Source organism: Xenopus laevis, chromosome 6S (assembly GCF_017654675.1).
Source record: "Xenopus laevis strain J_2021 chromosome 6S, Xenopus_laevis_v10.1, whole genome shotgun sequence".
Classification (NCBI taxonomy): Eukaryota; Metazoa; Chordata; class Amphibia; order Anura; family Pipidae; genus Xenopus; species Xenopus laevis.
Window position 1 is genome coordinate 36,355,729 of NC_054382.1, and position 22,575 is coordinate 36,378,303.

At 37.0% G+C, this 22,575-nt stretch overlaps 1 protein-coding gene across 5 annotated transcripts in view; it reads right to left on the bottom strand.

Moving 5' to 3' along the window:
* The window catches only part of LOC108719942 (acetylcholinesterase collagenic tail peptide), a 64,392-nt gene that overhangs the window by 12,531 nt on the left and 29,286 nt on the right, over window positions 1-22,575 (bottom strand). For 2 of the 5 annotated variants that reach the window (XM_041567513.1, XM_041567512.1), the window contains exons 3-11: window positions 21,787-21,876; window positions 20,773-20,817; window positions 20,360-20,386; window positions 17,040-17,111; window positions 16,675-16,737; window positions 15,242-15,268; window positions 14,077-14,121; window positions 9,656-9,682; window positions 5,492-5,572 (exon numbers count right to left, since the gene is read on the bottom strand). In XM_041567513.1, coding sequence (XP_041423447.1) covers window positions 5,492-5,572; window positions 9,656-9,682; window positions 14,077-14,121; window positions 15,242-15,268; window positions 16,675-16,737; window positions 17,040-17,111; window positions 20,360-20,386; window positions 20,773-20,817; window positions 21,787-21,876 — 477 coding nt within the window. The remainder of the gene's footprint in view (window positions 1-5,491; window positions 5,573-9,655; window positions 9,683-14,076; window positions 14,122-15,241; window positions 15,269-16,674; window positions 16,738-17,039; window positions 17,112-20,359; window positions 20,387-20,772; window positions 20,818-21,786; window positions 21,877-22,575) is intronic. The other 3 variants (XM_041567515.1, XM_041567514.1, XM_041567516.1) reach the window with 2 other exon arrangements.

A 22,575-nucleotide genomic window follows, 5' to 3' on the forward strand; every position in this document is an offset into this window, starting at 1 on the left:
AACAGTCTCTGTAAGGCTACACATGTATTGTTATTGTTAATTTTTATTGCTGATCCTTCTATTCAGACTCTCTCCTATTCATAATCCAGTCTCTTATTCAAATCAATGCATGGTTGCTAGGGTAATTTGGGCCCTAGTTACCAGATTGCTTAAAATGCAAATTGAAGAGCTGCTGAATAAAAAGCTAAACAACTCAAAAACCTTCAATAATAAAAAATGAAAACAAATTGCAAATTATCTCAGAAAATCACTCTACACATCATACTAAACCCCTATAAGACAAATATGGACTGGTTCATGGTAAACATGCCTGTCTCTGTCTGTGGCACTAACCAGGTATAAGAAGGTTTAAGGTTCCTGAAGAAGGTTCTTAAAATGGAACTGGAAGTAGCACCTTCTTTTTTTAGATCCTGTCATTTATATGTGGATATGTGTATGACTGGTAATGTGCCCAGCAATGACATAATCATCCTATCATCTGCATTATACATTCTATATACAAACATTTCTATATTGTCTCAAAAGGTACATACTTAGAATTAAGTTCATATTGTTTTCAAAAGTTGCTGTCGGTAGTAAAATAATAACACATAGAGAACACAAGGAGTGGGAAAAACAAGAGAAATACAGGGTAACTCGAGAGGTAATAGAGGGAGGCTAAAAGAAAAGGCATAGATGAGTTTAAAATGTGTTATCTTGCTCCAAGTCCCCTCTAGTATATATGCAGCCCCTCTAGTACAGAAGCAGTGCACAAAGGAAGCTTGGGGAACAACACTACTTCTTGCAAGTATAAACATTTGCACACAAATTATTATTTTTTGTGCTTTTGAAAACTTTCAAGTGCAAAGTACAGGGTTCATGGAGCAAAGGGTCCTGAAAGATGCTGTACACACACAACTGATTTGCACCTAGTTAAGTGGGTGCTAACCCGGTTATTCATGGCCAATGCCAGAAGTAACATCAATAACACACAAACAGAGTAAGGAAAAACTGGCACTGCAATTTGCATGTGATCTACCAAAGCTGATGCTAGTTTGTGGCCGCTCTGGTAAGTTGGATGTAAGATGCAACTCTGGGTATTGAACAGGTGTCTACAATGTGGCTGGAATTCTGAGAAAAAGCAAAATTTTGGGTAAAAAACATTGTGCATCGTTTTTTTTTTTTTACTGGGGGTGCCAGGGTTTGTGAGATAGCACAACCGCCAGCACACAGAGCGGCAGGGGATCTTCTGCATGCGCACGCAGTGTGAGAATGGAAGGGGGGCCAGATTCAAATCCTGCACCCAGGCCTAGGCTACAGTAGTTACGCTGCACTCTGCACATTGCACATGCAATCGTAAATTAATGTTGCTGTTAAGTGAGCTGTGGAAACTGCTGAATTCAATATTGATAATAATATGGCCGATGAGACAAGCTGTCCAGATCATTTGCTCTCGCTAGAAATAGAAACTTCCCTGAAAGTAATACTGACTTGTTCCTATGATTCAGAGTCTTATATGTAGGAATGCACTATAAATTGCTTTTAAATCACCCCAAGCCAAGACAAACCTATAGCACAGGACACTCTTGGCTGTAATAGGCTTTGTTCAGCCATTCTTATATACTTGGTGTGGGTCAATCCTTCTATAGGTTGCAGTAAATATTTAAACACTACTCCAGCCTACTGAAAGAACTCACTTCTTTGTCTCATTCCATGCTGAAGTGCAAAGTCCTGAGTCTGGCAGCCTTTCATACCCAGCTCACAAAGCCCCATTGAAATTCATTGATGCTGCCACAGACAAGACTGAAACCACAGGAAGAAATACTCATCTACAAATCAAACATGGCATGCCTGATATTTTTCTCATGATGTGATATTGAGAAGAATAACCTAAATGAAATGTGAAATAAATATATCCTATATCCTATCCTGACTTATTCAGAGCTGGTTATTTCTAACAACATCAACACTAAGGGGGTTATTTACTAAACTCCGAATGTAAAAATCACAAATTTTCCTCTCGAGGTTGCATATAAGTCAATGGGAGAAGTCCCAATGATTTTTTGATGTATGCTGGGTTTCGTGCAATACCCCAGAGTTTTCGGGCAAAAATCCAAGTTTTCGAATGAAAAATCCAAAAAAATCATGAAAATCGGATGAAAAATTTGAAAAATTCATGAAAATCTGATTTTTTCCCCGCAAAGCACATTTTTGGGAAAATGTAAATAAATAAGCATAAAAAACCAGAGCAGATTTGATCGGAGTTTGTAGCAGAAAATATTGAGATAAATTCGGACTTTGATAAATAACCCCACCAGTCAAGAGCCTTGTATTGTTGTGCTTCTAATGGATTCAGACTTTAAAGTCATTTCTTTTTAATACAAACACAGGAAAAACTGAGAGCCAAAATTCCACCTGCTTTACCCAAATGCATCTGTTGTAAACAGTGATCCAGAGTAATAATTGCCAGGGCTGATGTCTAAAGATTTGCTTTCGATAAAGTAAATTAGATCTTTAGCAGTAGATGTTCGCTCTGGATTTTGTTTCCCAGGTGTTAGACCTGTAGTTTGCGGTAATTTGGCCCATATATATTATTTTACCTTTACTCAGCACAGTGTGATACGTATGCATCACTGTTTGAAACCCTTGCATTTACACCATTCACTAGAACTATGTTACAACATATGCAACTCTTAATATAAATTGTATATGATGAAAATGGATAAATAACAACCAAACCTTAAGACTTCAGGTCATTTTTGGAAAGAAAACACCACACTTTTAGAGGCACATTTATCATGGGTCGAATTTAGAATTCATGGGAATTTTTTAAAAACTCCCATGAACTCGAAATTTGACCAATCTAAAATTTATTTAAAAATATTGAATTTTGTAAACTCGGGTGAATAGGATGGACCGGAAAACTCAAATTGAATTCAATTTGAATTTTAAAAACTCGGTTTGAGTTTTGTTCTCCTAAAAAAACTTGAATGTCAGGAAGGCTGCAAACTCCAAATTGATCCCTGGACGTCAAATTCAAGTTCTTAAAGGGCCAGTGTATGATAAATCTCGAAAATCTAATTTTTTTGAAAAACTCAAATCAAATTTGAATAAATCACTTGTTGAATTTGACAGTATTGACCATAAAAAAAACTAGAAAATTCAAATTTCGAATTTGACCCTTGATCAGTTTGCCCCTTATTGTATGAGAATTAACCAATTCGATTATGCAATGAGATTATGATACTGTATCCAACACTGAGTGGCCTCGAAATAACACTTCCCGTCTCTTTGAACGATAAATCCCCCAATAAAATGTCTTTGCTAAGGAAAATTGGGATTGCATGAGATGGGATGCATGGAGTTTCCTGTGTCAAAAAAATTTCAAGAAACATAAATAAATAATCAGGGTACAACATGGGCAAGTACTTCAGGATCTTGGGCTCCTTCATATCCTTTTATTAATATACAGAGGGATGTAGACCTCTATATCTCGGGCAATATCGTCTAGCTGTACAAGTGTATTTAATGCTGCACTGCCATAACAACTTCACAACAACGGAGCTGCTCAAGGAGTTGTATAATTGTACTCTTTTTGGGTGTCTATAAAATATAAAATGATTTCCAAATAACATTTAGGTGGTTATTTATCAAAATCTGAAATGTTCTCACTATTTTATAAAAACCGCTCTGACCAAATACGCATGGACTTCCCCCCTATTTATCAATAAATTTTCATGAAAATTGTGGGAAAAGACTAGATAAAAGCAGTAAAAAATCAGAATCGTACGTTTTTATTTTACGTTTGTCATAGATAACTGCAGCTTTTTCTGATTTGACACCCAAAACCATGAAATATTTGGATTATTGAACAAAACCCAGCACAGGTTATCTTCAAAATGTCAACAGGAACGCTACTATTGACTTCACAACTCGGCAGGTCTGAGTTGGAGTACTTTTTTATTCAAACTTTTAACAGCATTGGGGTTTAATAAATCTCATAAATTCAAGTTTTTTTCTTCTACTAAAAAAATTTAGTTTTTCCCCTTTAAAAGATCAACCAGAAAAAAATCAGACTCTAATAAATAACTCCCTTAATTTTATCTACTGGTATCTCCAAACCGCTAAGTTACTGTTATGCCTGTACAGCAGTTAATTCAGCTCACTAGGGGCTAATTTATCAACACTGGGCAAATCTGCCTGCGGGGCCTTAACCCATAGCAACCAATCAGTGATTGGCTTTTTTCAGGCAGCTGCATGTAGAACAATAAATGCAACAATTTGATTGGTTTTCGTAGGTAACTGCCCACGGGCAAATTTGCTCAGTGTTGATAAATGACCCCCAGATTTCCAGCAAGCAATGTCATAATTCAGATTGTGCCAATGTGTCGGATTCATGTATGAATCATTAGATGTAAATATGTCCGTTTATTAGTTAGGAATTCAAGAACAAAAGGTTACAGAGTTCACTTTTTTATAGACAAGATAAATCATGTTACATCAGGGGATATCTGCCAAGCGTAACACAATAATGCCTTGTTTAACTAGATTAACCTGAATGCCTATGTGCAGCTTGTAAAGGAGCATCATTCAAATATAAAACATAGTATATTAGTATATATTATTTAAGGTAATGCAAACCTTTAAACAATATGGGATCCGTTATATGGAAACCCATTATCCAGAAAGCTCCAAATTATGGAATGGATGTCTCCCATAGACTTGATTTTATCCAAATATTTAAACTTTTAAAAAATTATTTCCTTTTTCTCTGTAATAATAAAACAGTACCTTGTACTTGATCCAAACTAAGATTTAATTAATCCTTATTTGAAGCAAAATCAGCCTATTGGGTTTATTTCATTTTTACTAATGTTTTAGTAGATTTAAGGTACGAAGATCCAAATTACAGAAAGATCTTTTATCTGGAAGACCCCAGGTCCCATACCTGTATAAAATTGGTCAGAGTGCACTGTTCTGCTCTTATCTAATAAAGAACTGCAACATATATTTCCCTGTGTGAGGGAAAAGCTATGATTGGCTACCCATACCTCACTTTATTTCTGGGAGATGATAATTATGGGGGTCTCTTGTAATTTTTAAAAGTAACAATGCTTTATTTTAGCACAAATTTAAATCAGCATGTATTATTTATAGTTACCTACGTGAGGAGGATTACTTTTAAAAATGCTATATGGCCACTTTCAGTGGATCCTTGTATCTATTGGGAAATATGATCTTGGTAGTCATTTAGTAAATCTAACTTATCTGGAATTTTACTGCATGCTGTATACAAGATATCTACTTTTCTACTCCCCATGGAGGCTAAATTACAAATTTGATGGATTGATACCATCACTTTGTGCCCAGCCCTAACCAAAGAATTGATTTTAATAAAAGGCACACAGAACCTTCTTGTAATCACTAATATTTATTTCTGGATCAACAAATCACATAGTCCCAATTCCAACATAACATATGGGAAAAAAACAAAGGTCAAGTTAATTTGTACCTGTTTCCCTCGTTTGCCAGGTCTTCCAGTTGGCCCTCTGTTTCCAGGGACACCAGGCTCTCCCTTTGGGCCCATTTCTCCCTAATGCAGAGATAAGAATTAGTCTAGTCATGTAATTTATTGATGTTGCTGCTCTCATTAAATACATTACTGTATGTTCTTGTATCAAATACAAATAAATCCTAAACTTGATGGGCAAATACTGAAGTATTGATCCACAAGGATATGTAAAATTTTTGTCTGTTACAGTTTTGACAGCAAAATTCACAGTTTGGTTGGTTTTTGTGGCAAACTGTATTTTGCTTTTTGGTTAACCTGATTTAGAGAATTTCTGACCTGAGCAACTGGAGAAACAATATCAATACAATTTGTAGCATAGCAGGAAGGAGCTTCTATAATAATGTAGGGCAATGACTATGCTATTGCAGAGCTAAAAACACTAACTTCAATTTAATGTTGCCTTCCCATTAATGCTAACACATTTCGGACGATTTTCACAGTTTTGAAAACTCTTTCACAAAGCAAAAAGTTCACTCATCCATATTGATCCAATCTTTATGTATGTATTATACTGTATTGCTGTATATTTTATAAGAAATGTTCCCTGCAAATTTTAAGTGTGAGAGTAAGAGCACTATTGTTATGGATGTGCTCAGCTGAAAATAAATATCATCATATTCACTTTTCCATTTTTTTTACCATGGTCTATGGGAAATATAGGAAACAGGCCCAAAGAGAATGCATATGAAAAATGAGATCCAATACAGTTGAAATGGTGCATTCTGCAACCCAAAGTGTGGATGTCCTTTTAATACTGTTATTATTTTATCCAAGCCAGCAAGCATGCTCTGGCATTAGACTCAGTTAGATTTGTTACGGATATGCTATTGTAGGGTTCAGCTAAAGAAATTTAAATTATAACTAATATCCTTATTCAGAAATTACATTATTTGGACAGCTAACAACATTGCTGCTGACGAGCACTGCTATATTTAGCAAAATTATTAAGAATGACAGCATAAGTAATAGAACTATATATTAGCCTCTTCTCTGTGTCCTGCCAAAAGCCTATAAACCGCAGACTGGAAGTAGCAGTGTATAGCAATGGGAATCTGTGTAATATAATAATGGTAACCTTGGTACTGATAGAACATTACTGCTCTTCAGCACTGCCTGCCACATACTTTTCAAGTGTGCACCATTGTTTAGCTTGTGCCTGGTCCCATTTGTACAGATGTTTTGGGTCATATGTGGAGGCTTATTTATTAAAGGTCGGATTCAGAGGTTTTCAAAACCTAATATCAAAAAGAGTAGTCGATGGCGGAGCTCTCCTCACTCCTTCCTCTCTCCCACGTCCTCCGCAGCTATCGCGGGATCCCGGCAACACTCAACCGAGCACTCCTATACATCCAACCAAATATCCGCTAGCAGCGCAGGGAGACGTATCCACGGGAGACGGTAGGAATAATATCAATATCTGGCTTTATTTAAACATACATTGTGGTATAATAGTAGTGGGAGTGCCAAAAACTAATGCGTTTCGTGCCCCACACACTGGGCACTTCTTCAGAGTTCTGATGTATAGGAGTTTTCAAAACCTAAACTCACAAACTCCAAAACCACGATTGTCATTAGATTTATTAAAAGTTCCGATTATAAAAAGTACAAAGGAGAAAAAGGGCTGAACAATCCGAAAAAAATATTGTGAAAACCTCAAAAAAATTGAGTTTTTCAGATAATTTGTATTGAAGAAAATCTGAAAACCTATAATACTCTTATTGGTTTAAAAATGGTCCAATAGGATCAGCACATCTCCCATTGACTTCTACAGCACCTCAACAGCTTTTACTTGGCAAAGTTTGGCATTCAAAGCTTTCGTGGTTTTTACACTTAAAGGGCATGTAAAGGAAAAAAAATAAAACCCCATTTTTACTTTCTTTAATGAAAAAGAAACCTATCTCCAATATACTTTAATTAAAAAATGTGTACCGTTTTTATAAGAAACCTGACTGTATGCAGTGAAATTCCCCCTTCATTTACTGCTGTGGATTGGAATTGTCAGACGGTCCCTAACTGCTGAGCAGGGAAACAATCATACTTATGAACAACAGGGGGAGCCCCCGCCTTACTTCCCAGCCATGCAGAACTCAAGCAGCTTTGTTTATGACGATCCCTAAGCAGCCCAGATCACACTGAGCATGTGCACAGTCTTAGTCTTGCAAAGATGTTTAACAAAGTTACAAGATGGTGACCCCCTGTAGCCAACTTTGAAAGCATAAATTATTTGTTTGATTAGGCTTGTGGTGCAGTAAGTTCATGTTTATATTTAGTATACAAAATACCTTTTTAGCCTTATTCTATTTTAGACTTTACATGTCCTTTAATAAATCTCAATTTTTTTTTTTAGTAAATGGATCCCTTAGCATTAGCATATAAAGAACATTAACTCATACAATGAACACAAACAGTATATATTTTATATAATCACAAACCATTTTGTAATTATCCAGGGATGGATTTTGATTTTGGGACACCTTCTTGCTCCCACCTCAATATAATATGCTATTAGTGTACAGATTATTATAAATATGTGTTGTAGATCTGACCTGATCTGGTTTTTTTAATCTTCCACTCCCTGGTTCACAGTGCGGCACTGATTATAGTGGCTCCATCAGCAGTGCATCTGCAGGCTAGTTGTGGTCAGGGGACAACAGAGTATAAGGGCATCCTGACACCAATAACTTTCCACTTTAGGCCTGCATCCAATTTTCAACACTATAGGGTCATTTTGCAAATAAAGCAAAAGAAATCCTAAAAGGGTTGTTAATTTGGTGATGTTTCCTTGTGATTGCATCTGTATGTGGTCATTTTTCCCATTACTAGTATCGGTACAGACACCATTTCATTACCAGTTTAAATGACACACCTTCCATACAGATAATACCTGTTTATAGACCTCAAGTTCACTGATGAAATTCTCATTGATCTTCCTGGCTTTGAGCCTATCCTTATATATCCCCTATATTGTCATGGTTTTCTCTTCCTGACTGAGTCACTCACTTCTTTTCTTCTAAATTACAATAGTATACAGCACTATGCCTCTGGTTTTATTCTCCAGCTATAGTCAAACTTAGCTCCAACCCGTTTGCTCTACCTATATTCCCTCATTACTATGGCTTTCTCCCTGCAGCCTTTAGTGAAAGCCTTTAGCTCTTATTAAGAGTAACTTTACTTATGTACCTATGCAGTAGTGGTTGTGTGTTAAAATAAAAGGAAAAGCAGTACTGCAACTAAGGATGGGCGGCATGAACCCTCATTTTTGGGGTACAAGACTAATTGCTGTCTAACCAGAATAGCTCAGATCCCTGAGTATAGCTTTGAAGCCCTGACAAGTCTTTTTTTACTTAACAGGTAGTAACTAGTGATATGCAAAATATTTTGCCGACTTTTGCCATGAAAATAACACCCATAGACTCCAATGGGTAAAATTGTGACGCGTGTCAACAAAAAAAATTGTCACCCGCTGACTTCAATGCATTTGGCAAATTTGTCGCCGTTTCACAAATTACCGCCAAATTGAAACGGGTCAGATTCGTCCATCACTACTATTAACCCTGTTTTAATTATAATTTTAAAAAAAACATAAACCCATAAAATGTTAAAACTCATAAAAACAAGTATAAAAAGTTTTGTTTTTTTTAAAAAAAAAAGAAAAAGTGTTTGTATAATTTCTGAAAATTGAGCCCATCTGCAAAAAAAAAAAAAAGATAGAAGGTGTAATTTACAACATGGTGGGCTGGGTGCAAAGTATGCACCAAAGTGCAGCCTTAGCGCTCTTGCAATTCTGTCCAGGGTTTTTGTAAATGATGCCTATGTTTAAAAAATATTTTTCCTCGACTCTCAAAGAAGATTCTTCATATCATATCTGTCAAAGATGTACTGTATTTGCCTAGATGACCTAGGATCATATTTATAAAAGAAAGAAAACTCTGTACAGCATTGTCTTTTGATAAATCTGTCCCACAATGTGTCAGAATGTTACCCGAACTTTATGATAGTGTTGTGAAATGAATTAGCCTGCTTGCTTTATCTATACAATATACAGTTTCATGTTTATAAATATTTGAAATATTCAGCTACTATAATCAAGGAAACAGTACTTACTTTTTGTCCTAGCATTCCCGGAAGTCCCTGAAAAAGAAAAAATTACAAGGATTACCGTAGAGGCTTTGTGCAGCTAGTTTTATTGGCAACTTAATTATGCAATATGCAATATTGTATTTTCTTTTTCTATGACTACCACTCATTGATATTATAATAATCTGATCTGATCTTTTCCCAGTCACTGAAAAATATTTCAGGGGTGGAACTACTGGTGGTGCCCGCAAATCCAGTCTGATATTCACTTCTAGAGGGGGCTGGCTACATGTGCTGCACCCAGGCCCTGCCAGTGATAGTTCTCTTACTGTTTTGTTGAGCCCTTGCAGCCTGGGTATAGCTGTGATCTCAACCTTATGCAGGAGGTGACTTAGGAGCTAAGGAGCAAATTGCAGAGCAGGTGGGTGCAAGGAAGACATGTACATACTGCCTGCCATAGAGTGCTGCCATAGAGTACCAGCATGTGCAATGTGTAAGACGCCCAGTCCTTACCGCTGGCAATTGGCCAATATCAGGACAGAGTACTGACTGTACCTCAAATCATATTTTTAATCCACTGTGAGGGCAGAGGGCAACAATGCACCAGATGCAAGTGATGGATAAATGAGCACCAGTGGGTGCAATTTTGTGCCTATTACTGCTCAAACACTTGAGTCTGGTGCACTGGTAAATGACCCTTCAATTCTTTTGGTTGCCAGGATCAGTAAATCCAGCAACCAGATAAAATTGTATGTAACAATGTTATTCCTAACAAACTGCTTTAATGTTAGCTAAGCAGGCAATAGTACTGGAATATTACGTGAAGACTGTTTATCATATGATTAATGGTCTAAATACCATGAAAGGATAATGATGTGCTCATCATTTGTAAATCGTCAAGCATAATTTCAGTTCTGATATAAGTAAGTTACCCTAACCGAATAAGATATTCTCTGGAAAGACAAATGCAGAATCCAAACACTTACTTTGTCTATTGATAATATCGTGTGTTTAAAGCCCCACCCTAACAGAACACATACACCCAGTGCCGAAACCATAAGGTATTTAGAATGGAAAATAGAATTAAAATGCATTTCCTGAACTGAATAATAAACATTATGCTAATCTTTATCTATCAATGTTATGCTACTTCAGCTACATGGCAGCAGTTTAAAATCATCTATATCCTGTAATGCAACAACAATATGTATGTGCATTATCCATACACTGAGTATCTTTGTACTGCGATCACAATATTTCAGGTGATATTGTATCCAGTACATCTATTTTCTGGTCAGAAGCTCCAATGTTGTACACTACAGTGGCAATTAGCAAGGAAAATGGAAAAATAAATGAATCAGTCATTCTATTTATGGTGAGGGAGAATATTTTAAATACATTACACCTGTCTGACTTAATACCTTTCTGATATTTGCTGTGGAAACTAAAGGTCATTGTTCTTAGCAATGCCGTACATAGACAGAGAATGAACAAAAAGATTTAGGGGGTTATTTACTAAACCTCAAATTTATCTTGACTTTTGGGGCAAAAATTAGAATTTCTCAGGGGAAAAAAAGTTCAAATTTTTTGGGATTTATTACAACCCGATGCTGCAAAAAACTTGAATCTGAAAATCCGCCATCTCAGACCTGTCGTGGTACTGTATAAGATCAATGGGAGAGGGACCAATCTCAAATTGAAGATTTGCACTAAGTTTAGCCCAATTTGAAGTTTTGCACTGAGTTTAGCCCTAAAATCAAAAAATGTGATAGAAAAAATCGAGAGATTCTGTAAAAATGTCTGGCTTGAATTCATTTGTTTTTTTCCCGAACTGATTAGAGTTTTTTTTTTTATTAAGAAATAAGATCGAATTGGGCATGGGAGTTTGGTTGTGTTTTTTTTTTTATAAAATATGAGATCAATTTGAGTTTAGTAAATACTGTACGCCCGTAGTGGTAATCAGTGTATTCTCAAATTAGACTAAAGTAATAGTACCACTGCTTGACACAGTATAACTGGAGTCAGTTTTCCTCAAGGTTTGTTCTGCTGGTTTAGAACATTGTTTTAGGATTCAGAGCCAGTAGCGCAGAGAATATAAACAGCCAGACTTGTATTTTTTCCATCAGAAATAACTTGAAAGTTATATGTATATTGAAAAAGGGACACTTTCATTAACTACACAGTTCCCTTTTAATGACTTAAATAGGTAGTTATTCCCTTTAGCAGTTATTGACAGCAGCTCTGATTTTGACACACAATTATGTAGAGAATAAGGATATGCAGGGTATTGTCTTTGCAGAGGGGTTGGTACAGACTGAGTATATGTGTAGTTAGTAATCAATGTACTCTTGTACTCTAGATATAGATATATGATAAGATGGTTCCAATCATCTTAAAGGGGTTGCTCACCTTCAAACAACTAGTTGTTATCAGATAGATCACCAGAAATAACGACTTTTTCCAATGACTTTCTATTTTCTATGTGTCAAGGTTTTTCTAATATTGAAGTATGAAGTGTCATTTCTCTCCTTCTGAAGCAGCTCTGGGAGGGGGGGTCGCCGGTCCTGTAAACTGTTCTAAATTGATAAATTTAGTTGATACATTTCTTATCTTTGTCCCTGCTGAGCAGAATCTCTGGGTTTCATTACAGGCAGCTGTTAGAATTGATACAATTGTTGCTAATACTCCAGAGATGCTGCTGAGAAATGTATCAACTAAATGTTGCAAAATTGTAACAGTTCAGAATCTGCACCTGAATTACTGAGCTGTCAGACTCAAACACCAGAGACAGGAACATTCAACTTTAAACTTAGATTTTGGAAAAAACGTAAAAAATAAATAATGGAAAGTAATTGGAAAAAGTCATTATTTCTAGGGAACAATCTAAAAACAGCTAAATTGAAAAAAGTGTTTGGAAGGTGAACAACCCCTTTAATTTTTTAATGCTTGATTCAGATACAATACACCATTATGTTACGAGTTTGCATGCTATACAAATAATGCATGTATGAGATTTAATAGATAGCTTTTCATTAAATAATTGCTGCTATTATATGAATGCATTTTTATATTGTCTCTGTCTTCCTGGAAATGCAAAGCAATGTAACAGCATTTCCCAGAACATGTTAATATCGTTGATGCTTCCATGTGAAGAGGTAGTAAACCTTCAGCTCTTTATTAAATTGAATTCCCAGCATCCCCCACAAGAAATATGTTTGTCAGCCAGCTTTTAGAGTTTTGTAGGGCACCAATGGGAGTACCGTATATACTCGAGTATAAGCCGAGTTTTTCAGCCCCCAAAATATGCTGAAAAACTCTACCTCGGCTTATACTCGGGTCAAGCGCAAAAACGGTCGCCAGCGTCTAAGAATAGTCGCCGGCGCCCAAGAATAGTCGCCAGCATCCAAGAATAGTCGCCAGCATCCAAGAATAGTCGCCAGCGTCCAAGAATAGTTGCCAGCGTCCAAGAATAGTCTCCAAGAATATTCGCCGGTGTCCAACAATGGTCGCCGGCATCCAAAACGAGACGCCGGCACCTCCAATGGGAGCAGAAACCCTCAATTTTTTGATTGAAACTTACCAGAAGCTGCTACATTTCTCACCCTAGGCTTATACTCGAGTCAATAAGCTTTCACAGTTTTTGGAAGTAAAATTAGGTACCTCGGCTTATACTCGGGACGGCTTATACTCGAGTATATACGGTAGCATGTCTGTCCCTTATCTGTAACATGTGACTACAGAATAACCTATAGTTATTATACTTACACACTGCAACTGAATGTAAACAGGGACAAATCTGTTCGTAAGGGGTTGAACCTGATGGACTTTGTCTTTTTTCAACCCAATTTAACTATGTAACTATATGTAAGTCTGTAAAGCAGTTTGCTGAACCATGCATAATGATGTGTTATACTGTATGTGCTGTACCAAAGTTATAAAATTGTATTTCTTTTTATTGTCTTTCTATTAGTTCCCTGCTTTCTGAAGCCTATATATTGCTCCTTCTGTTGACAGATACATTGCTGAAAAAGAACAGACATTTTATATCAATGAATTAAGGATTTCCATGTTTAAGGATCTTCAGCAGATCAATGCTATCAATGATTACATTTTCAGTATTTTGATTCCTAGTTATTAAGGTGTTTGCTCCTTTCATTGAAACCAAAATGATGAGTTATTGAGAATCATTTATCGCTTGGCAAATTTACCTCTGGGTTGGTCTTAATTATGTGTGCTATAGGTTCTATGGCCAACACAAATAAGGCAGGTGACTATAGGCAACACAGCCTGGTAAGTGTTGGCTACAATGTTTTATGCAAAATATCTCCATGTAGATAACAATGACCGAGCCTTTGAGTGCTGCTTCAGTAGCTTAGCCCTGGCACGGGAACATTTCCATTTGAAAAATACAGTTTGATAGACATGAACAACTATTGTGCAGTACATACCAGTTCACCTCTGGGGCCCATTTCACCCTTATCTCCTTTCATTCCCTAGGAAAGCAAATAATTATACAATTAGTTGAATTAGCTGATACATAAACACTGCCATAAGCAAAAGGGACAACATAATGGACAGTTAAGGAATTTATTCTACAACAAGCACCAGCACAATCTAGACATCTTTGGATATCTATCCTGACCTTTATTTCAAAGCAGTTTGCTTTTTCCAGTGTTTTTACACACAGGGCGATTTGTCAACCCCACATTTTAATCTGAGCAACCACGGGAGAGAAATCACCCCCGAAATGCTTTCCCACTGACAATAAAGTAAACTGTTGATGAGAAAACATATGCATTCTAGATCATCAATACATTCTAGAACACACATTACTATGTGCCCCTTTGAAAAACAAACCCCTTTTAGTTCAGTTAGGATTATTATTATTCAACTAATTATGCTATAGTATAGTTTATGAACCATTGTTTCCCTTTATTGATTTTTAGAAACACATTTGCCTAATGAAATGTCTGTAAGAAATGAATGAAAAGGCATGAGAAACGAATATGAGAGGAATATGTGCTTGAAATGTTAGTGATGAGTTAAAAACAATATACAGTGCGAGGAAAGACTAACAAAGTCAATTATATCAGCTTATGTTACAATATAACAGATGGCTAATTCACATTAACTCAAGGAAATTAGCTAAAAAGTGAATTATATAAAGGGAACTAACATGTAGACCTCACTAGACCCTAACTAGATTGGTGACCATACACGGATAGTTTACCCATCTCTTTGGGCCTCTGTCAGTATGTGTGTGCTTGTTAATGTAGCACTACCAAGAACTGGTTTGCTTGAGTACTGTAGTGAAATAATACTACATGTGTTTGTTACATGTTTAGTTAGGATCTTCATACGTTATGTCTACAAGAAAGGCAATTAAACATTAAATGACCCAATAGGCTGGTTTTGCTTCCATTAAGGATTAATTATATCTTAGTTTGGATCAAGTACAAGGTACAGTTTTATTATTACAGAGAAAAAGGGAATAATGTTTTCAAATTTTGATTATTTTGATGAAATGGATTCTATAAGAGATAGCCATTCTGTAATTCTTAGCTTTCTGGATAACAGGTTTCTGGATAACAATTAATAGGCTCAAGCACTAACCTCTTCTCCTTTAGCGCCAGGAAAATCCTTAAAGAAAATGGCAGACAAATTACCTAAATGTGCAGCATGGACAAAATAGTACTTTTTAATATCTATAATGCCAGGCAAGTAGGTACTAAGTAGGTACTAAAGCAGAACAAGCAATAGCTGCATGTAGCATTAGATGCCAGTATCCTGATAAATACATTTATTTAAATATTTTACCATAGTTGGTTCTGTGTTTGGCTGGGACTAGGTTTTAAGTTTGAACCAACAGCCAATCAAAGACTGATCATCAATTTGTAGTTTTAGCAGGTTAAAATAGAGTTTGAACTTGGTGAGCATGTGTCTTTTTTCAACCTAACTTACTATATTACTATATTACTATGTATGTAGTGTGTTAGGTAATGATCGACCTGGGATAAATTACATTTACAGTAAATTTCAAAATCGTAGTTCGCTAAATAGTTCCCAATCTGGTTAAGAGTTGCCTTGTACAAGACATATTGCACCTGTGTTGGGGCAAGTAAGGAGGATAAACCCTTTTTTAATCCTTCAGAGACAGGAATAGCACCTTATTTTGCTTATCTTTATTGCCTTCCTTAATGTTTGGTAAAATATGGTCACATCAGATTTGCTTAATGTTGCTAGTAGACATTTTAAAAAGTAGACATTTTCCCAACAGTGGTGCATCTGCACTTTAAAATGAACTATGTGAAGCAGTTATAAACATAGGCTATTTTTTGCAATTGTAGTTTTAGGTGATTTAAGGCTAAAATCACTTTCCTGCCTAGGGACCCATTTAGTCTAGGTATTGAGAAAAATAAGGGGAAGGTGAAAAAAGGCATCATAGTGAGAGGGTGAGTACAAATTAAGTTGCGAGGGTGACAGATGAAAAGTGGTGATTTGAGCAAGGCAGTAATGGCATAGTAAAAAGAAAGAAGGAAAATGTGGTTGAGGAAAGAGATAAAATACAATGCTGGAAGGGACATCTATATAGAAGTTGCCGCGATTCAGAAATGGTAAAAGAACATTTTGTATTTGCAAGGGTATGTGCAATCAGTAGTATTGATTTGATGCCCCCCTTCCTTTCTGGCATGTCTCTCATTTCCATAATATTCTTTTTATACAGTATATTAGACTCAGTGTTATAATATTTCTGCAAACAATTGTTTGCCCATTACATTTACTTGGTAGCTTTCACAATTATTTTAAAACCAATTTTCAATAAATACTGTAAATACCAGCACTAAATGAGAATTGTGTTATTGTGAGTGTGCTTTTAGCAGAATTGCTAAGTAAGCTGCAGAGTGTTAAACCTAAGGATTTATTGCCAGACTGCCTTTAATAAATAGCTATAATATTGTCTGGTGGCTGTGGGTTGGCCTGGAATACAGTAGGTGCTGCCAAAAACAAATACCATGTAAATGGGGAAACTGTCCCTTCCAACAAACCTCAGGGCCCATTGGTCCTCTGGAGCCCGGCACTCCCAGTATTGCTGAATCACCTTTTTCTCCCTGCAGGAAGTAACAAAATTGGCCTCAATTTACTTATCAAATTACAGAAGTATCATTATGTCCCAACAAAAATTCATCAGCACCAGCCAGTCAGTCAGTCAATGCAATACCATTTCTTGTCTCCACAATGGAACCCATAACAAGGAGGAACTTTTTCTTCTAGGGGCCAAACTGGGTTTCTTCACATGATGTTTAATATGGAAACAATTTTATATAATACAAATATTTAAAAGGTTATGTGATCTTGTAGAACAGGCCAATAATGGCTCAGTTAAATAAATTAAGATGAACGCACTGCTTACCTTCTGTCCCATTGGTCCTGCAGGGCCTATAGGCCCAGGCATTCCAGGAACACCAGGTGGGCCAGTCCTACCCTGAGCAGGGATAACACAAACAAGCCATAATCAAATACTGTACCACATACTGTATATACTTGCTGACAATGGGTTGCCTCATATCAAAATGCAAGGTTATATAGAAAAAACAGTGTTTAGACTTCCTACTGTATATCAGAGACATCAAACTGGCAGCTGTTGGACACTACCTCATTTTTTCTAACATTGGTTTAATGCATGGGACATTCTTTTTGCTACTTTTTGCCCATTACTTTTATTAGAGAATATGAAAATAAAACCATATTCTACATCTTGATCTCAAAGAGAAAAGTCAAACAAAGCAGCATTTGTTAACAGATTAAATGGTTAACCTGGAGTTGTACTAACAGTCTTACAAATGGGAATGATGCTACAAGCATATGTAACACCTATTTGGGATGCATAGCACACAAATAGTTAAACTGTCCAGCTAGCAGTAGAAGCATGGGTTACACTGCGACTTACACAACAGGGTCAGGGCCTTTGCTATGTGGAAGTGTTCCCTCTATGGTGTAGTGCAACTACATCCCCCAGGCTACTGTGCATACAACAAAAGATGGGGCCAGGAGGTTCTTGCAGTAAAACAGAAAACGGTTTATTTAACTATGCACAAGGCAAGTGACCACAGGTTTAGTACTCACGCAGGAGCTGAGGCAATAGCACATTTACTCACACAGAGCTGCAGGCATTAGGCATTTCTCACAGAGGAAAGGTCTCCATTAGGCATTTGCAGTATTCACACACATTCCCTCCTGGAAGTTGTCAGGAAAGCAGCTTCTACCCTACAGTCCCTCTTCACTGAGGTCCCTGACTGGAGGCAACACACAGCCTCTGGGAAGCTACTCCCTTACTGCAAATCCTTGTTGGAGCTTCAGCTGCTCTTTCTCTCTCACCTCTCTGCCTTTCTCTCCTAGAGAGACTATAACAAGTCTGCCCTAGTGTAACTATTCCTCATTCACGGGGTTACCTGGTCTCCAACTTCTTCTCCAAAGCACATGGGCCTTTCTGGGCCTTGCTGTACCCAGGCTCCCCTGAGCACACCCAGCTGGATCAGCATCCACAGGCCAAAGAGGAAGTGGCCACTCCCTACACACACTATATAGCAGTGTAGCAGGGGAGTGTCATTCTCTCCTGGCAGATCACTCTAAGAAAAAGGTGGGGGCCTTAAAGCTGCAGGGCAGATTAACCCATAGGGGCCCCTACACATAGCTGATACTTTATTCCCCATACAACAAGAAAAAGACCAGGTAGATAGTTTAAAATAAGTAGTAGGTTGGGTTGGGTTGTCTGGGTTTACAAAAGGACACTACTAAATAAAGGATTAGTTTAGAATCGGGTCATTGAAGCAGAAGCTGGAAATCCAGGGACAGAGCAGTTTTTCAAAATGAATCAGTTAATAGTGCTGCCCCAGCAGAAGTCTGCACTGAAATCCATTTCTCAAAAGAGCAAACAGATTTTTTTATATTCAATTTTGAAATCTGACATGGGGCTAGACATATTGTCAATTTCCCAGCTGCCCCAAGTCATGTGACTTGTGCTCTGATAAACTTCAATCACTCTTTACTGCTGTATTGCAAGTTGGAGTGATATCACCCCCTCCCTTTTTCCCCCAGCAGCCAAACAAAAGAACAATGGGAATTTAACCAGATAGCAGCTCCCTAACACAAGATAACAACTACCTGGTTGAAGAACAACACTCAAAAGTAAAAACCCATGTCTCACTGAGAAACATTCAGTAACATTGAGAAGGAAAAACAGCAGCCTGCCAGAAAGCATGTCTCTCCTAAAGTGCAGGCACAAGTCAAATGACCAGGGGCAGCTGGGAAATTGACAAAATGTCTAGCCCCATGTCAGATTTCAAAATTGAATATAAAAAAAATCTGTTTGCTCTTTTGAGAAATGGATTCAATGCATACTTCTGCTGGAGTAGCACTATTAACTTATGCGTTATGTAAAAAACATGTTTTCCCATGACAGTATCCCTTTAAGTAGAGCTATAATCTAATAACTCAATATGAAGTGACCAGGTGAAATTGCCGTTGGATTTTATAAGACGTGAAAGTCTTTTTTTTACAAAAAAAGCAGCTCCTTTCTGTGAGCACTTTTATAGAAACTGTCCTGCAGCTATATAAATGATGTTTCCTATGTTCTAAATGAGCGCACTTCCTACTCAGGGGATGTGTATGACGTATCACTGTGCTCTCCCATGGGATTAAATGCACAGCATGTGAAGGACCTGGGCTATTTGCAGATGGCTGGTATGGGGTTTACCATGTGAATGCCTAGACTTCAAACAAACTTGCAGAGCTTGCACAAAGTATTTTTATGGAAGGCTAAAGCACAACATGTCTTGGTGGTGCCATACTGTCTTGGACATACTGTAGTATGAGCACAAATGCACGTGAGGAGACAAAAAACCCAAACCAGTGCAATTCTTATATTAAACCATAGTCCAGACCTCACTTGCCTTGCAAGACTATGATTTATTGGTAGCAAACATTAAAGGGCACATTTACTGTGGGTCGAATATCGAGGATTAATTAACCCTCGATATTCAACCATCGAAGTTTCTTCGACTGCAAATATCGGTCGAAGGATTTACCGCAATTCATTCGATCGAATGATCGAAGGAAAGATTCTAACGATTCGAAGGATTTTAATACATCAAACGATTTTCCTTAGATCACAAATTGCTAGGAAAGCCTGTGGGGACCTTCCCCGTAGGCTAACATTGGTGCTTGGTAGGTTTTAGGTGGCGAAGTAGGTGGGCGAAGTTTTTTTTAAAGAGACAGTACTTTGACTATCGAATCGATCGATTTTTAGTTTGAATCGTTCGATTCGAAGTCAAAGTCGTAGTTGAAGTAGCCAATTCGATGGTTGAAGTAGCCAAAAAAAAAACTTCGAAATTCGAAGTTTTTTTCCTTCTAATCCTTCACTCGAGCTAAGTAAATGTGCCCCTAAATAACCACAAATGCAGATGTATTATCATGGCAGCATACTTAATTGACCCAAAATCCAGAATGAAATGAACAAGATATCACCTCTTCAACAAAGGATTTCTACAAATTATAAGCCTTAGTCACCGCATGTTTTAAACATTGAAAACCTTGGATCACATTGCTGCCCTCCTATGAAAAGAATCACATACTACAGAAGCAATTTCTTACCACATACAAAAATATTTATTGAAATAGAAGCGCTTAAAAGTAGAGGTGGGTAAGAGGAACACGTATTAAGGTTTACTGTACCTTTCTTCCTGGCCTGCCAATTTCACCCTGCAGAAGAAGATACAACTTAGTACCATTTAAATGAATACATCATGGCTATTTAGTCTTACACAAGTCTTTATATTGTGGAACAGGATTAGAGGCTGCTGTAGCTGGAGGATTTACAAATTATATCATCTCTGTGTTGATTACATTCAAACCATTGCAGCCAGATATATGCAGGAGTATAAATCAAAGGCTGTGGATGAGATCACCTGCCAAGAGGTTCATAAATAATGGAATATGTGTATTGCATTGCTTGGCTCTTCACTGGATATTCCTGATCTGTAGTAAACCTCAGTACAGATACTGTGCTACAAAGCAGAGCAAGCGGCAATGTATTAGAAAATTCAAGATTTTAACCAGATAGGGTAAAGCACAAAGGGTTGACCTACTTTCTCTCCTTTTGTTCCTGGTGACCCTGGAGCACCATGAGGGCCCTAGTAACAAAAAAAAAATATAAATTAAGCTTAATTTTCAAGAATACAAAGGCATAAGAAATCTGTGATTGTGAGGTTTATGCTTGCGTCTGATATACTCCTTAATATTGTTTTATGGTCACTGTTATTCATATCATATGCTATTTGGGAAATAAGATCACTAAGCCGTCCTTGCAAACAAACTTGTGGATATCTAATATGAGGGCAGACAGAATGTGACCAATAGGCTATTGTGATATATAGGTATGGGTATATAGAATTAAATTAAAAGTAGGGAGGGGTATGTGTATGGATGCTGGGTTTTCATTTGGAGGGGTTGAACTTGATGGACTTTGTCTTTTTTCAACCCAATTTAACTATGTAACTATGTAACTATGTAACTAATATGGGCAAACAGATTATGGGAAGACATTCATTATGAAGTATAGGTTAGTATTATCTCTTATTTATATATCATCAACACATTTATGCAGCTATAGTAAGCTATAGTAAGTTTCACAAGAAGCCAGCTAATCTGCCTGTATGGTTTTGGAGTGTGGGAGGAAATTCCTTGCAGATAGTTCCCAGAATGGAATTGAACTTAGGGCCCAGCGCTACCATTTTCCCCCCCCATTAAATAGAAATCACTTTACTCCTAGTGAATACAATACGAAATTAGATGCAATTGTCTTTAGCGTTTATAATGCATATTTGTGTTTGAAGGCAAAAGGCAAAAGAAAGACAAGGAGGGTGTCCTAAAGAAGGTTGATGAAAAGTGAGAAATAGAAGTATAATATTGAATTATTTGGCACTGAAGAAGAATGTTCTGCTTCCAGCGTTCTTCCTGAGTAGCTTTGGTATGTGTATTCTAGAAAATGTACACGGGCAACCAATCACCAAGTAATTAAAACCAATCTGGAGTACATCACAGCAATAAACACATTTATGCAGTTATTGTAATACTAATTATATTGGCAAAAATATACAAACCTGTGGGCCAGGAGGTCCCTCTGGTCCTTGCGGGCCTGGCACACATGATAGAACTGTAGGATTATTCACTGGATTAAATACTGGAGGCTGCTTAAACATAAGATAAACAAAAAAACATAGTGACAGTATACTCATGAGACATCATCATAACATTGATGTATTATCTGAAATCTATGTACAATAGATACATAAGATAACAAAGTGCTAGCAGGAGTTACAACTTAGAACCTGGGATGCAAAGCATCTGATCTGTAGCTGTAACAAAATGCCAGATAATGCTATGGAAGACAAACACCTTGTATGTCATTGCCTGAAAAGACTACACGCTTGTTTCTTAGTTGAAGCTTAAAGCTTAAAGCATATGATATATGTGCCTATGTCAGGTCCTTGTGCCTGTGTCAACAGCTACAGTATATACCTAGTCATCACAATACATGGACAATCCCCTTGCAATAGAAAATCTAAAATAAAAACTAACTTTAGGTGATGAAAAAAATACAGTTCTATGAACAACACTACATAAGGTTTAAAAACAAATATTTGCATGCCCCACAAATATGTGCATTTTTTCCACTGTTTTAACAACTCAAACCCTGCTTTCCCCATAAAGAATTCTGTTGTCTTCAGCACAGTAACTGCCAATATTATGCATACTGCAGTGCTAGCACAGCTCTTTCTATACCTGCTGCATGTACAGAAATGAACGTACATTTAATGAAATGCAGGAACTTCTATTAGCTGTATTGGTTCTAACCTTCAGTGGCAAGCTCCCCTAAGCAAATGTTTTGA